The following is a 15968-nucleotide window of genomic DNA, read 5'->3' as shown; positions in this document are numbered from 1 at the left end:
GGTAATGATAATGCAGCACACATCGATGCATGATGATGTTTGCTGTGGCACATGTATCACCTAAACAACTTCAAATGTGACCCAATTTTCAGTATGACTTCTGCAAGTCCATTATGCACAATAGACTATGAATATGAGTGTCACTCCACAGAGGTCATCTGTCCCTTCCTGTAATCCGACCACAACACTTCCTCCCAGTGCCTGAAACATCCTAAAATGACAGCACTGTGTAGTAAAAGGAAACCTAAATAGTTACAGTGCCTGCACTCCAACTTTTGTGTTGTGAATAAAATTGAGGAGTAAAGCAAAACTTAGTTCAGCATTCCTCAAGATCTCAGTGATGCATCTAAACACATAACCAACACTTTGAGCTGCATTTATGGTGTGAACAGGGCACAAAGAAAACAAATGTACCCTACTCACAACATACATGTGTGGTGGTGTGCAGAAAAACACAACTAAACGAACACGGTGTGAACCAGCCCTTTCATATTGCATTGCATTGCTGTGCATGTTTTTTTTACTCAGGAGCCAAGGCATTGGTATGAACTGGGCCGATTGGAAACAATGGCTTGTCATTGCATTAGGCAACACAACCCAGGGCAGCCCAATGCACATGGTATGAATGGGCCTTCAGATGTCAGTTTATCTTACAACTGCATACGTCCTTGCACTTTCTAATGTTTTCTCACTGATACATGATGTGATGATAAAGATGCATGAATAAGGGTTGCATCTCTTCTTGTCACCTCCTACCATAAAACAGGAAAATTGTATTTCATACTTACCGCAATTTCCCTTTCCTGACTAGCTCCATGGCAGCACACAAATGGGTAATGGCTCTGCCTCCCCACCAATCTGATAGGATCGTAACTCATAAATCTGAGCAACCCGCAGCAACCAGCGTTACATCACTAGCAACTCCGGCTGGACGGGAACATTTTGTGCTGCTATGGATCTAGTCAGGAAAGGAAAATAGCTGTAAGTATGAAATACAATTTTCCTGTTTTCCATGACAGCTCCATGTCATCACACAAATGGGAAATAACTAGCCAGAACAGGGAGAGTAATGCATAAGGAAGATACTTTAATTATGTGCAGAAGCCGAACAGGCAACAACACTACGTCCAAACTCCACTGTGGTCAATGCAGCGGGTTCAACACAATAATGCTTCATACACGTGTGAACGGAGGAACAATTGGCCACCTTGCATATAGTCCCAGGCAACACTCGATTTACAGCCGCCCATGAACTCGAAATGCTGCATGCCGAATGCGATGTGGCCGATCCCGGAACTGACAACCCTTTTGATTCGTAGGCCAAGGCTATAGTTTTCACCATCCAGGAGGCAATAGTTCTGGTGGACGCCCTGGAGCAGTGATGTCCCGATACCGGTACTAGCATCGGTATCGGGACCGATACAGGGCATTTTGACAAGTACCTGTACTTGTCAAAATGCCCCGATACATAGCGCCGAAGCTTACGCTATTTTTTTCCCCCTTACCTTAAGGCTGCTGTGCGGGAGAGCAGCGGCGAGTCAGCGCTGGTCTCGTGAGAGAAGCTCCAAGTGGGGTCCTAATTTAGCTGGCCGGCAACCGGGCAGTCCCCGGCCAGCTAAATTAGGAACACCTGGAGCTCCTCCCACCGGACCAGCGCTGACTTGCCGCTGCTCCCCCGCACAGCACCGACTACGACCTCACCAGCGAGGCACATCGTAAGGCACCGGCCATCATCGAGCAGTGAGTGAGGGCAAGGGGGGTCCCTATTAAGAAGCTCTTAATATTAGCAGAGGATAATTGTAAATCTATTGTCTGCAGTGTGTGCTCTATATGTACTACGTATAGAGTATACACTGCAGACAATAGATTTACAATTATCCCCTGCTAATATCAATGGATTAAATGATCCATAGTACAAAATATGTAGTTGTATTATGGATCATTTAACCCATTGATGTTAGCATGGGAGAATTGTAACTCTATTACTGCCGTGTACTCTTTATGTAGTACATATATTCAGTACATATTCCCAATACGCTGCGGCAATAGGTTTACAATTATCCTCTGCTAATATTAATAGGTTAAATGATCTATAGTACAAGTACATGTTATGTACTATGGATCATTTAACCCATTCATGTTAGCCGAGGATAATTGTAAATCTATTGCTGCAGTGTACTCTATACAAATGTCCAGTACACGGCAGCAATAGATTTACAATTATGCCCTGCTAATATTATTAGGTAAAAAGATCCATAGTACATAATAGTACAGTATGTAGTTGTACTATGGATCATTTAACCTATTCATGTTAGCAGGGGAGAATGGTAACTCTATTGCTGCAGACTGCAGTGTACTGGACGAGTGTACTGTATATGTACTATGGATCATTTAACCTGGTACACACTTCCAGTACACTGCAGTCTGCAGCAATAGAATTACAATTCTCCCCTGCTCACATGAATAGGTTAAATGATCCATTGTACAACTACATGTTATGTACGATGGATCATGATTTAACCTATTCATGTGAGCAGGGGAGAATTGTAATTCTATTGCTGCAGACTGCAGTGTACTGGACGAGTGTACTGTATATGTAGTACATATATGCAGCACAAACCTCCACTACATTACAGTAATAGATTTACAATTCTCCCCTGCTCACATGAATAGGTTAAATCATGATCCATAGTATATAACATGTAGTTGTACAATGGATCATTTAACCTATTCATGTTAGCAGGGGAGAATTGTAACTCTATTACTGCAGTGTACTGGAAGTGTGTACCAGGTTAAATGATCCACAGTGCACACTTCCAGTACATTGTGGTAATAGTTACAATTCTCCCCTGCTAACATGAATAGGTTAAATGATCCCAGAGGCAGATGCATGATTGGATTTGTAGCTGTGTGAAAGCAAATACAAATGTTTTATTGTTCTAAAACAGTCTTAAATTAAAGTTCTTCATAATCATAAAGAAATTGGCCTAAAATGTGTTTTTAAAAATGTCACCTGTCCCTTTAAGAAAAAGTATCGGTAATTGGTATCGGCAAGTACATGAGGGGAAGTACTTGTACTTGGTCCTGAAAAAGTGGTATCGGGTCTTTCTTCGCTCCGGTCGGGACAATGAACAGGTGACCTGATATTTTCTGGTGATATATGACCTCAGGGTTTTCCCAACATCTAATCTGCTCAAATGATCATCTAAGTCCGAAATAAGAGTAGGGAGCACAATCTCTTGTTGTAAATGAAATCTGGAGGCCACCTTAGACACAAATCCCAACATCGGGATCAAGACAACCCTATCTGTCATAAATATGGCGCTGCGATCTCCGGCACCCTCCTAGCCGCTGAGATGGCAAGCAGGAATGCGGTCTTCAAGGTCAAGAACCAGCATTAATAAACATATCTGAAGCAAGGAAGTCCGAAACTAGTGGGAGGTCTCACTGAAAAGGCAGCTTTCTGGAAGGCCTAATCCGCATCACTGCTTGAAAAAAAAAAAATGATTAAGGGATTAGTGGCCCATTGCGTCCCAGTGAAGGCCGACAGTGCCGAGATATGGCCCTTAAGTGTGCTGGAGCACAAGCTCATCTCCAGGCCCCTTTGCAGAAACTCCAGGACAAGAGCAATCCAAGGAGATTCTGGAGAGAAATTCTGTAGGTCCGCAATCTCCCTGAATTTGGTCCAGATCCTATTATAAGATCTGTTGATGCTTTCTTTCCTGTATTTCGTCAATGTGGAGATCACACCCTCAGAGCAGCCCACATTTCCCGGCCTCTGCCTCTCAATGTCCAAGCCATTAGACAGAGCTTCTCCGGCGCCGATTGGACCAATGGGCCCTGGGTCAGAAGGTCTCTCCACAGCGGCAGGGGAAAGGGACTGCCCACTCATAGCTCCCGGAGAAGAGGGTACCAGGGGCAACGTGGCCAGTTTGGAATCCCTGCCAACACAGTAACCCTCTCTCTCTGGAGTTTTTTCAAGAAACTGAGAATGACAGGCACTGGGGGAAAGGCACATTATGTCCAGTCCAGGGTCAGTGCGTTGACAGCCACCGCCTGGGGGTATGGAAGTCTCGAACAAAAGGTTGGTAACTTCGCATTGGCTGGTGATGTAAACACATCGATTTGTGGCAAAAAGGCCCACTTTGTCAGTCTCTGAGATATCAGCGATGAGAGGGACTACTCGTTGTTGTCTAAGCCTGACCGGGAGAGGAAATCCGCCTGAACTTTGGCACGCCCCGGTACATATACCGCTGAAAGGAGACTCAGGTTCCCCTGGGCGCAAGTCATGATCGGAGCAATCTCTCTCAGAGGTGTGTGTCTGTCAGTGCCACCCCGTCGTCTAATATACGCCACTGCAGTTGTATTGTCCATCCTCAGCATGACTGAACGACCCCTGATCAGGGACCTGAATGCCAGGAGTTCTAGAATTTTAGATATCACTCCTGTGGATGGGAAGGTCCATTTTCAGTGAGCTACTTGGGCTTATAAGACACCTGCGCAAAACCCTTAAAACGCAAATTCTTCTGCCATAATAATCTTCTATCTTGTGGAATGTAGCTGGATTTTCCGCCCGAAGCTTTGGAGATAGCCGTCTCCAATTTGTTCCTGAAGAGGAATTGACCCTCAAAGGGTATCTTGCACCAGCTTTGTTTTGAAGTAGGGTCGGCAACCCATGGTCGAAGCCAAAGAGCTCTTCCACCTGTCACTAAGTGGAGCATGATTCTTACCATAGACTGGACTGGGTCAATCGCCGCTTCCGCGATGAAAGCCGATGTCAGTTTAACATGCCACAGGGACTCCATTATCTCAGCTTTACAGAGATCATTGGATATGGCTGTTTCAGTATTGTTTGCCCATACCTCCAGAGCCTTGGAAGTAGCTGTCAGGGAGCTGACACCCTGCTGCCAGGTAGATCTTTTTTAGATCAAGGTCAATGCATCTATCCAATACGTCCTCGGAAATAGACCGCATCATCCAGAAGATCAGATGCACCGTCACGTGTCTTGCCAATCTCATCAAGGCTGCATCCACAACAGGGGATTCCTCAAGGTATTTAACCTCTTCTTTTTTGAATGGGTACAGTTTGGAGAAGCGGTTACGCAGTATAGTCTTTCGATCCACCTGCTCTCATTCATCGAAGATGATATCTTTAATTTCTTTAATAAATGGGAAGCTACACGCTTCTTTCTTAATATGTTTGAAGAACCTCTTTTTTTCTCTGGTTCCTCAGCCTCATCTTCCCAATGAAGAGCTTGTCTCAAAGCCTTAATTAAAGGGCTAGACCACATTGAGGTCAAATACTTCAGACGGTTCATCATCCTCTTCCGAGGAATGCTCTGAACCTGATGCGAAATGACCTTCTGAAGCCCTTACAGAAGGGGTTACTGTAGCATGATGCAATGTGGATCTCGTGGCAGGAGTTGCCTGCTTATCCCCAGAGTGAGAAATAGTTGCAAGGTCCCGCAAAGACTCCTGGAAAACCTGCTTCATCAGGGAGATCACTTGCAGGTTGTCACTTTCCCTTTCTCTGGTCGCTTCAGTAAAGCAGGATTCACAAGCTGTCTTGCCTGGCAGGGCCACATTCTGGCAGGTCCAACAATGGCCATGGTTGGGGACATTTCAATGGCTCATAACCACTAGAGGAATGTAGGCGCTTTCGTGACCGTGGCCTCTCCCCGTTACTATAAGAACGGCTTGGAGAAGCATATCTGGATGAGGAAGAGGAATCCCGTGGATCCTTGGAGCATTCTCTGCCCGACCTGGATGGGCTGATAACAAAAAAAGGACTATAAACCTGCAACTTCATCAGGCATGTAGCAAAACAGCCGGTGGTCCCTTACCTTCTTTGTAAATGCTGGTCTTTTGGAGGGGTTGGCTTATCTGACAGCATGCTGCATAACATACGGAGAGGCATGTAACAGTACTGTATCCTAAACTGCTAAGCAGAGAACACCTTCAAACATACCTGAGGTACAGTGTTGTGTGCCTCCAAGCAGAGTGCACAGCGGCAGGGTTTTTCCCACATAGAAGGGCTTGAACGAAGGCAGGCAGCTGCCGAATACAGTCCACATTTAAATAGGACGCCTACCACTAGCTACTCCCATCCCCAGGTGTCATCCATACCGCACAAGCACGTGACGTCAGAGGCCAAAAGGGAGATCGTGGAACATGCCGTCTGCATTCCATCTTCCGCCACAGTCAGGAATGCAGACCAGGGAGGTGGAGGAGCACGTATAACACTCGGCCAGTAGGGAACTGTTGCAGTGCCAGTGGAACGCATACCTGCGTTTCAAACCGCCCAACACATCCAGGAACGGCCACCTCCAAAGAGCGCGGTTTTACCGGGCATCATGCCGCCTTGAATACCAGCCACGAGGCTCCCCCATCACTTCCCTTTAGAATGAACAAGGGGACTGCACCCAAGCGAGCAGCCAACTCAAAGGGTGGACGGCCAGGGATTTACCCCAGCCAGGTAAGTAACCAGCGCCTCCACCAGATTGTAGAAGGAGGAAAAAAGAGAAATGCTGGTTGTTGCGTGTTGCTCAGATTTATGAGTTACGATCAGATTGGTGGGGAGGAGGAGCTATTACCCATTTGTGTGCTAACATGGAGCTGTCAGGGAAATGTATAATCAGAGCACTGCACTGATAAAGAAAAAATAAAATATGGAACACAAGTGAGGATCATTTAACTACATCTTCAATTTTCTATATATTTTTTGCACCTGACACTTGCTGCCTCAGTCTACCATCTCTTGGTCACATCATTCACCAGTTTCTTGGCACAAGTATGAAAATCAATGGCAAGGGTAAATGATGTCACTGATTAGATAATACAATACAAAAATATTGCAAATAGACTCTGTAGTAGCATAAATGGTACACTAAGAAAGCACGGTAAACTTGATCACTAAGCAGAGCTGTAGTTACTATGGAGAAGTTAAGACATCAAAAATAGCCTGTTAGAGTTAGCTGGAAAATAGGTATTTAAGGGAATCGTCAGTATTTGAAGCAGCTTATGTTTTGCAATATAGTTTAGCTTTTACCACTAATATACAAAAGTACACATCTAATCGAAGTCTGAGTAAAAAAATATTAATAATAGCTTTCTAACCATGAACGATGAAGAAAGCATTTTATACTTGTACTATATTTGTACATTTATTAAACATTACATTTATTAGCTATAAAGAAGACTAAAAATACTTAACACTCCTGCTGCCTGTGCTGCCCAACTAAAGTCTGTTCTAAAACCAACATTTCTGGAAGTGTTAATTTCCTTTGTCCTCGACGGTGCTCAGTGGTTCCTCCAGCCAACACCTGTGTCACTGCTTTGCCCTGCGGTGATTAGGGATGTGTGTGAGCTTGGTATGAACCGAGTCAAAAAAGTGACACACCCTCTTCCCGGGCAGCTTTGGTCGGGGCATAACAAAGGGGGCAAGGAATGCCCTGGCCTCAGCTGATCAGGCCGGGAGGGGGATGTATCGCTGATTAGTTTTCTGCGGGCTTGGGCAAGTATTAGGGTTAGTATTTAAAGTCTTCCTTACAGATACACTTTTATAATAAAATTCCAGAGCCATATTAAATAAAAGGAAAAGGAAAATGGTGATTGCCATTGATGACCACCTTCCTTAAATAATGGTTGTCTGGCCATTATGCTGACACACCAGCTGTACTTACTGGCCTAGAAAAAGTATGTGGATTAAGAAGGGTAGACATTTATTGTGCATACTTGCTTTTGAAATTATTCAGTGTGTTGGAGAAAAACTCCCAGTATGAAAGCCAGGCCATGAAAATGTTAAGAAGGAGAACTCTGCAATGGCAGACTTTCATGAGAGATCTCCTTCAAAGAAAAGATCCACTTTGTAAGCATCTGAACAAACAATTGTTTTCTATGCAACCTGTTCACACCAGAAGGTGGTTGTGATGTGCGGTGCACTGTGAAAAAATGCAGACAAGCACCTTCATTTTGGGTGAGACACGTGTCTGAGCCTGTCCTCTTCTAGGGACATGGACACTGCAGCTTTTCTCAACATTGGATTGGCTTGGATGGTTATAATGAAGCATGTCTCTCCCATTAAGAAATCAGTCTGAGAACAGACATGGCAAGCAAACAAACAGCACTTGGTACAGAACCGTGAAAGGTATGAGTCTGCAAAAAAAGTTTCCTAAAAAATCTGTGCAATGTATATAGTTCACCTAGTGGAATTTTTTTGCTCAATAAAACTGGAGTTAACCTTTAACCGCTATTCACACTTCTCTGGTTCTTTGCGTTTCTAATGTGCTTTGTGTCACGCATTAAGTCAAGCATATTGAACATTGTGTTAAGGCAGCCCATTAATTTTGGATGGGCTGCCAACCCACAAGAATGGACCAAAAAACAGACGTGCTGCATTTCTCCTGACACATGGTAGTTTGTTGCTGTGCATTGGAGCTGCATTGCCTTAGTGTGTTGGGGTACCATTAAAAAATAATAGCGCCACAACACGCTAAGACATATAACATGCTTTACTGCAACGCAACAGATCGCAAAAGTGTATTTCAACCCTTAAAAATTAATATTATAAAAGGTGCTAAATCAGCTTTCAGGTGACGTTGCGTATTCTTTATGAAAAACTATTTTTTTTTACTGTAGCGCCACACTATAAAACGAGGGCAGACCACAACACGAAAACATAAAACAATTCATTAATGTAGGTTCAATTAATTGTAACATGGAATTTTGGTGTAGTAATTTTTTTTTTTTTACTGTACTGAGTTAAATCTTATTCCTGATTTGACTATATTACACTCCAAGCAATGCATCTTCCAGCAAAACAAGATTCTAAGGCCTCTTTCACACGGACGCCTGTCAGTTCTGATCAGCAGGGGATCCATGCACTGAATCCCCTACTGATCAGAGAAGTTCAGAACGGATGTCACTGTTGTGACATCCATGTCCGTCCATTTTTTTTCCTCTATCTTGCTATGGAAGAAACAAAATTTACTTACCGGACCAATTTTAGGTCTATTGGGAGTCAGCTGTAAATTGACGAGTGTCCGTGTACATCAGATTGCCTCTGATCTGTCATGCCATTTCGTTTTCCGGACCTAGCTGGAGTTGGCGGTAATCATATATAAACGTCCGTATGTTCGTTTAGATCGAGCTGCCCATAGACTCATATTGGCCTTCTGATCAAATCCACCTAAAACAACTCACAGATAGACCTGATCGGACTGCCAATCTGAAAGGACTCTTTTAAATCAATTTCTAATAACATAATTAAAAAAAAATACAGATTACAATATAAATATTTTATAAAATACATAAAAATGTGAAATAGACTTGGCAGCAGCCTCATGCAGTTCCTGTACAGCAGGGCTGGAGTGTGAGAGGGAAAAGCAGTATAAGAAGCCAATCAATTCATGTGCTGATAAGAAACATTCTGAGTAATAGAGGAATTAGCTAATCACTGTGCTGCTTCTGCTGTGGCTGGGGCAGGTCCAGGATGACATGGGCTCGGAGAAAGTTGGTTGAATGATGCTAGCCATCAAAATGAGGGCATCTAGTGGCAGAAGAAATTACTGCAGGTGGAAATCTCTCTCTGGTTTTGTTATTTTATCTTTAATTGGACTTTTTTATCTTATTTTTGGCTGGAGTTCTTCTATAACTAGACACAGACCCACCAAGTTTAACTTTCCAAAAACCCAGTCCTTGTCCAGCAGGTAATAGGGATGCACTTCCTGAGGTTTCCAACCTGTGCTTATAGAAGAAGTATTGGGAGAGTAAAATGTTCTCTTCCCAATACTTAGAGACAGCGTGTGACCCATGCTGGCTCTATAGATTGAGAGCTGAGTGATCACGAACCGCTGGTTGCTCAGCTCACAGTCTTCTCCATGCAGAGAGTGGTGAATGTTGGTCACTGCCCCCGCAGTGATTCTCCCCTCCCTTCTCTGTTCCTCCAGCACTCATTGGAGGAACAGACAGGGGAGGGGGCGGGCACAGCTGGCTCTAGAGAGGCAGAGCCAACTGTCGATCAGGCAGGGGGTGTATCCCGACAATTTTGTTGGGATCTTTCCTGGCTGCAGCACGGCTCTGCGCTGTCAGCAAATAGTGGTCAGAAGCCAGCTAGATGCTGCTGACTTTGGGTCATAGGTCATAGGAGCACATTAGCAAATGTACTCCTGTGACCCAAAAGAGCAGTAAAGTCCCAAAAAAAGATACTAGATTTTGTACACATTGTCGCATTTGGGATAATTGACCTTAAAGTGACATTAAACCCTCAGATTTTTTAACATAAAACAATACTGTAATGTGTGCCTTACTGTAATCCATGGTTGTTTCCCTTCTCTTTGCTGCTCTTCCTTTTAAATCTGTATCTGTTCTCATGCTCTGCAGAACTTCTGTTTTGCTGCAGACTGCCTTGTCTCAGGAATGGATATATGGTGTCTGTGTGTAGGTTTGTAACCTGAGCCAGCACTACAGGAAGAGGCCCTGAGCTGAAAAGGGAAGTTCTCCCCAAGCATGAGAAGACATGAGAATTTAAAAGGAAGAGCAGCACAGAGAAGGGAAACAACCATGGATTACAGTAAGGCACACATTACAGTATTGATTTATGTTAAAAAATCTGAGGGTTTAATGTCACTTTAAGTACACATCAACACATTTTATTGCCCATTGCAAGTAGCAACCTATCCAATAAGTGCTTTCAGTTTCAAACCTTCATTTTCCATTTTTTATAATGGTTACTATGGACAACATAGTCATCTTAATAAAATTAAAAAAAAAAAACTGCTTTTAGTTTATAGCTGAAAAACGTTTTTGTGAAAGTGTGCCATTATTTATGTTTATGATATTATATAATTATTCATTTTCTGGTCACTCAGACCTAATGCAAGGTGAAATGTGATTGGTTGTTAAAAGGTTACTGTGCATCTGTGGTCTGCTTCAGCTTAGTGCCAGGAAAGTGTCCTATTGAGCGATACCGTTCTATAATGAAAAAAGTATTTATCTCATTCTCTACATTTTGTGAGCAATAACCTTCTACAGTATATTGAAAAAAGTCTATCTCATTGTCGTCAAAAAGTCTGAGAATGAGCTACATACTTTTTTCCCTCTTGGAAATGTTTTGTGCCTGAAGAGTTTCACGAGATCCTATCTATTAGAAGTAATTAGTCACTGCAGGTTTAACCCCTTCGTGACTGACGACGTACACTGTACGTCGCCAGCATCGGGGCTGTTTAAACAGACTCCCGGTGACTTTTGCCGCCGGGACTCTGTTTAAACTTGTAGAGCCGACTGTCGGCTTTACAACAGAAGCGATCCTGGCGACTTACCTGTCGCCAGATCGCTTCTGCGTCCCGAAGAAGGGGCCCCCCCCGCCGGACACCCCCGCCGTGCTTCCCGGACTCCGTTGCCCCTCCTACGGGCCCGGGACCGGCGATCTTGGTGTCCGCGGGGACCTGGGGAGGAGGTTGACGAACTTCCGTTCATCGATCCCCTCCCCGTTCTATGGGACCGGGAGCGATGCAGATTGCATCACTTCCGGTCCCTGGGCTGTCAGTTCTGGGCTAGTTGCGCTAATATTGCGCAACAAAAAAATTTGCAACTACCACCATTTTATTCTATAGGGTCTTGGCATTCAGAAAATATATAATGTTGGGGGGTTTTAAGTAATTTTCAGGCCTAAAATGTGGAATATAACATGGGTACAAAAAATGAAAAAAAGGCCTCAGTCATGAAGGGGTTAAATGGGATCCTTGTATAACTGTCACTGGGTATCAGCTGCTGTAATGCAGATCTGTAGACTGCAAGCAGCGCAAGGATGCGTGTGTTCTAACCATTGAGTGTACCATCTGCTACACAGCCTCCTCTGGCTTTCCCGCTGCACTAAACAAAAGACCCATCTTTTCAGCTTACACCTATCAACCATTGCTGCTATTAACTCTTATACTCCCATTAAGACCAAAGCTTCCCTAACCTCAATAACCAAACTCAATAGCCTTCTTCATCCCCAGATGCCTTGGCATAGCTTGCGTTTTTGTGACATCATCCTAAAGACATGACAGCAGCCGAAGTAATGGGTACGCAAACAAGGTAGTAGCATGCCTCAGGCACTGCATTGGTTAAGGCATTGTCTTTCATATTGGCTTGCCATAGCTAGATGGGCAATGCCAGAAAAGTCTGACCTTGGGCTATTGACCTCATTTACATCTTTTTTAGCCAGACCTGTTTTCATCCTGAAACAGCTCTCATTTAAGCTGAGTACCTGAAGAACTGTGCACTCTGCATTAGCAAACCCTGGTAATACAGAAGGTCTATTACTCATCTAAAGACAAGGGTAGTGTATTATAAATACCACATGGCTTATATGTGACCCATTTCTGTCTCGTTAGCACTGATACTGTGGGAGTATGCAGCTGTGGTGTTGGGCAATAATTGCATACTCTTTTTTTTTTTTTGCACCACTTGCTGTTATCTGCGTCAATAAACAAGTCACAGTTACCAAAAAGAAGTCACGAGGGGGTCTCCATTTGTGACAAGCAGGTAGAAGTAGAGTTTTCTCAGTCGAACTATCCATCTGCCATGGATAAAGACAGATGGGCACATATCAAAGCTTTCTCAAGCTCCAATTGGGCACCTAAATCTTAATGAAGTCGAGCATAGTAAATTAGGCAAGCTACACTTAGGGCATTGTGGTCTAAATATATTGGATACGGAGATCCGAGATTCCAAATTTCGCAATGGAATTATCTTCCAACTTTTTTTCGTAAGTATGGAGACACGAGTTTATATTTTATAAAGCAAGCTATGTGCAAAGTAGCAACCAATGCGATGGTTTTTCATTGCTCTAATCCGATGAAAGGTGAAAGCTACAGATTGCTGCACTTTATACATCATCGCTGTTGTTTTAACCTAGTAAACCCCTTTCCCCTTTTTTTCCTGTAAATCTTATTTTGTAAAAATTATATATACAAAAAAAAAAAACACTTAATATATAGGTTTGATAGTCACAGCACCGCAGCTGTAAACACAACTCAAAAAGCAGTTGTACCCAAAGACCTTTAGCGACACACGTCGACCTCTTAGAAGTTTCAGTGTGTTACAACCCACAAGAATATGTGAAAGATCAATTCTGAAATATCCTACTGCAAGAGAGCCTTCAGCACGTTGCGGCACCGTCTGGTGTAGGATAAACTGGCACAACACAGCCGGTTGTTTGATCTATGTACATGATAAAAACAGATAAGGGAGATAAACCCCGTTCTATAGACAGGAATGATATGGGCAGTGTTTTATAGGCAGAAATAAATGTTAGGTACGTACGGGTCCCATCAAATCTTGTAGCAATGGTATCCAGGAAAGTATTCTGCGGAGCGAGCAGACCTTTCATTGCAGGCATGTTGCCACCACCTTGATACTTTCTCCTCGTTAAGAATCCTTCCGAGATGCTGCATCAGCATTGAGAGGATGTCACAAAGTAGCCAGGACTCCTTCTTCGATTTCTAACACCCCATTCAAAGCAAAGGACGCTTCGAAGGCATCATGTCCTTATTCCGCTGCTAGACAGGCTCGCTAATTAATTTCAGCAGCAATCACAGTAGATAGTGACAGTCATTGTTTTCTTTTATTGTGCCCACTGCCGTGCTCTCTCCATCTCCTCCCGTGTGTATCTCTTTCTATCCCTCTCTCCTCCCATCAGTGTTCTCTCTGTGTCTCTCTTTCCCCCTCCCATATTGAGCTGTCCCCATCATGTACCTGCCTTCTAACTCACATGGTCCCCTGACTCTCTGCCGTTTACCACTGCCTCCCTCCTCCTGTTTACCAACACACCTTCGTCTTTAGAACCCATTCTCTTTCTCTGCATCTATTCAGCTATTTGTTTTCTCTCAAGCTGTCTCTTTATGTTAATCAATAATACCCGAAGTTTGATGTGAATAACCGTAATCAAACTTACTCTAGCACACTTGGATAACAGCATTGTATAACCTCTTTATGGCAGTTATTGTTTTAAAATGCAGCGAGATTTAAAAAGAAGGGTGAAAAAAAAACAGTTATTTTTCTTTCAGCTGTCCTACTGCTATATTAAACCTGGTTGAAGGAATAGAATGCAAGAAAAAAAGCGCATGATTTTCACAATTTTTTTCAACGTTTAGAAAAAAAACACAACGAAATGCCATTCAAAAGATGTAGAAAAGATCTCCAGGCAAAATGTTTAGTATCATTTGCAGTGGTGTTACCCCTGTACTAAAAGAAATAAGTGCTTGTTTTGGTCTAGGGAGGACAATAAAAAGGTTATACTCATCCACGCGTCGGCTTGCTCTTAAGCTTCCCATACACCTTGCTATCATCAGACGACATTTTTCGTCCGATGGTCGAACCGGCGTACGATTTTCGTACGGTGGCCCCATCCTGCCCAGATTATTGCAAGGTTGGATCAGCGGTAATGAAAAGAAAGCACCTGGATGAATTGCGGTAATCGACCGCACGTATTTTTGTCTGCACATGTGCAGTGTAGATCGTACGGAAACGCCACCTACCTTGCGAAAATCGTAAGATCGACCAAAGTTTTCTAACCTGCTGGTTAGTCAAAGGTCGATCGATTGTACAGTATTTGCGGTTGTACACTGCCGATCAACCTTACGAATATGGGACGAAAACGCGATCGCATACGAAAATCAGACGATATTCGTAAGGTGTATGGGCACCTTTTAGACTGGTCCTTTTAGCCTCTCTCCCCCTCTGCTGCACTGGTCTAAGGTCCATGAGTCATCACGTTTTATACACTGTATCAAATCTGAGGACACTGAGGGACATACGATCGCTGCAGTGGAGGACGAGAGAGGCTGGAGGGAGCACTGTCACAGTCGGCCAGCTCAGAGAATCAGTCGAGTATAACTTTCTTATTTTCCGCCCTCAACCAAAATGAGCAGTTAGCCCTGCAGCGCAGGGTAGCCCCACTGCAAGGGTTAATAAAAATTTTGTCCAGAGTTCTTCTTTAAATGCTACTCATGGATGCAACCATTAATGCCTATAAGTATCAAACCAAAAAAATGGCTTTTCTAGTTTGAAGCTGAACTCCAAGTAAACTGATAAATACATGGCTATTGGCTAACATACATATATGGGATCTGTTGCACCTTCCAAAGGATTTGTATTTCTGTCCAGTCACTCCTGAAATTTACAGAACCCTGCCGGGCAGCACAACCTGATTAATGACCTGACTTTTATCTACTGCAGTTCAAGTGACATTTTAACTCCTGGCAAATAAAAAGCTTTCTGTTGCAGTGGTGCTACCCCCGCACTGCAAGGGTTAAGTGTGTTTTGTCAAGGGGGCTCAAACAATGCTGTTTTAGTTATCTGATCCCGGTGTTCTATCGAAATGGCTAACTCGTCAAAATCTACAATTATGTCACTTCCGGTGAACAGAAAGACAGGAGGAGCTCTGTACATCTGCGGCGCGCATGCGCAGATAACATTTTCACAGTATTAATGGAGTTCTGAAACAGGTGTCAGTGCACATGCGCGCATAATATTCCAGCTATCAGAAGACTTGTCGAGTTTGCCAACTGCTGAGTATTCTGTAAATGCGGCTGTACAGAGCTTCGCCAGTCTTTCTGTTCTGCAGTCTAACGCCATCTCATCCCTCAGTATCCTGACTTCTAGTGCTAGTCAATGGACTTGCATAGGATGTGATGACATCAGTGGTCCTCTTGTTGCCATGGCGCCCTGTGCGGCCGCACTGCTCGCACACCCCTAAGGCCGGCCCTGTCCTTACACCTCCGGAGCGCAGGGGAGAAGAGGCTGCAAGTACCGGTCTAGCAGCCTGGAGAAAGCAGATGGGACAGAGGATCAGTTGATTCATTTTTTGAGCCCCCTTAGACAAAAGTAGCACTTAACCCTTGCAGTGTGGTGGTAGCCCCACTGCAAAGATAAGTTTTTTATTTGCCCGATGTTCTTTAACCACTTCAGGACTAGCTAAAGTA

The 15968-nt window shown here is 43.7% G+C and overlaps 1 protein-coding gene across 1 annotated transcript in view; it reads right to left on the bottom strand.

The window, feature by feature from the left end:
* The window catches only part of KCNH4 (potassium voltage-gated channel subfamily H member 4), a 151795-nt gene extending 138311 nt beyond the window's left edge, over window positions 1–13484 (bottom strand). The window contains exon 1 of the mRNA XM_018558836.1: window positions 13309–13484. Coding sequence (XP_018414338.1) covers window positions 13309–13384 — 76 coding nt within the window. The 5' untranslated portion in view covers window positions 13385–13484. The remainder of the gene's footprint in view (window positions 1–13308) is intronic.
* Between the last annotated feature and the right edge of the window lie 2484 nt (window positions 13485–15968).

This window comes from Nanorana parkeri, unplaced genomic scaffold, assembly GCF_000935625.1.
Source record: "Nanorana parkeri isolate BGI_ZX_2015 unplaced genomic scaffold, ASM93562v1 scaffold362, whole genome shotgun sequence".
Classification (NCBI taxonomy): domain Eukaryota; kingdom Metazoa; phylum Chordata; class Amphibia; order Anura; family Dicroglossidae; genus Nanorana; species Nanorana parkeri.
The sequence above is the reverse complement of the archived record's forward strand: the minus strand, read 5'-3'. Positions and strand labels throughout refer to the sequence as shown.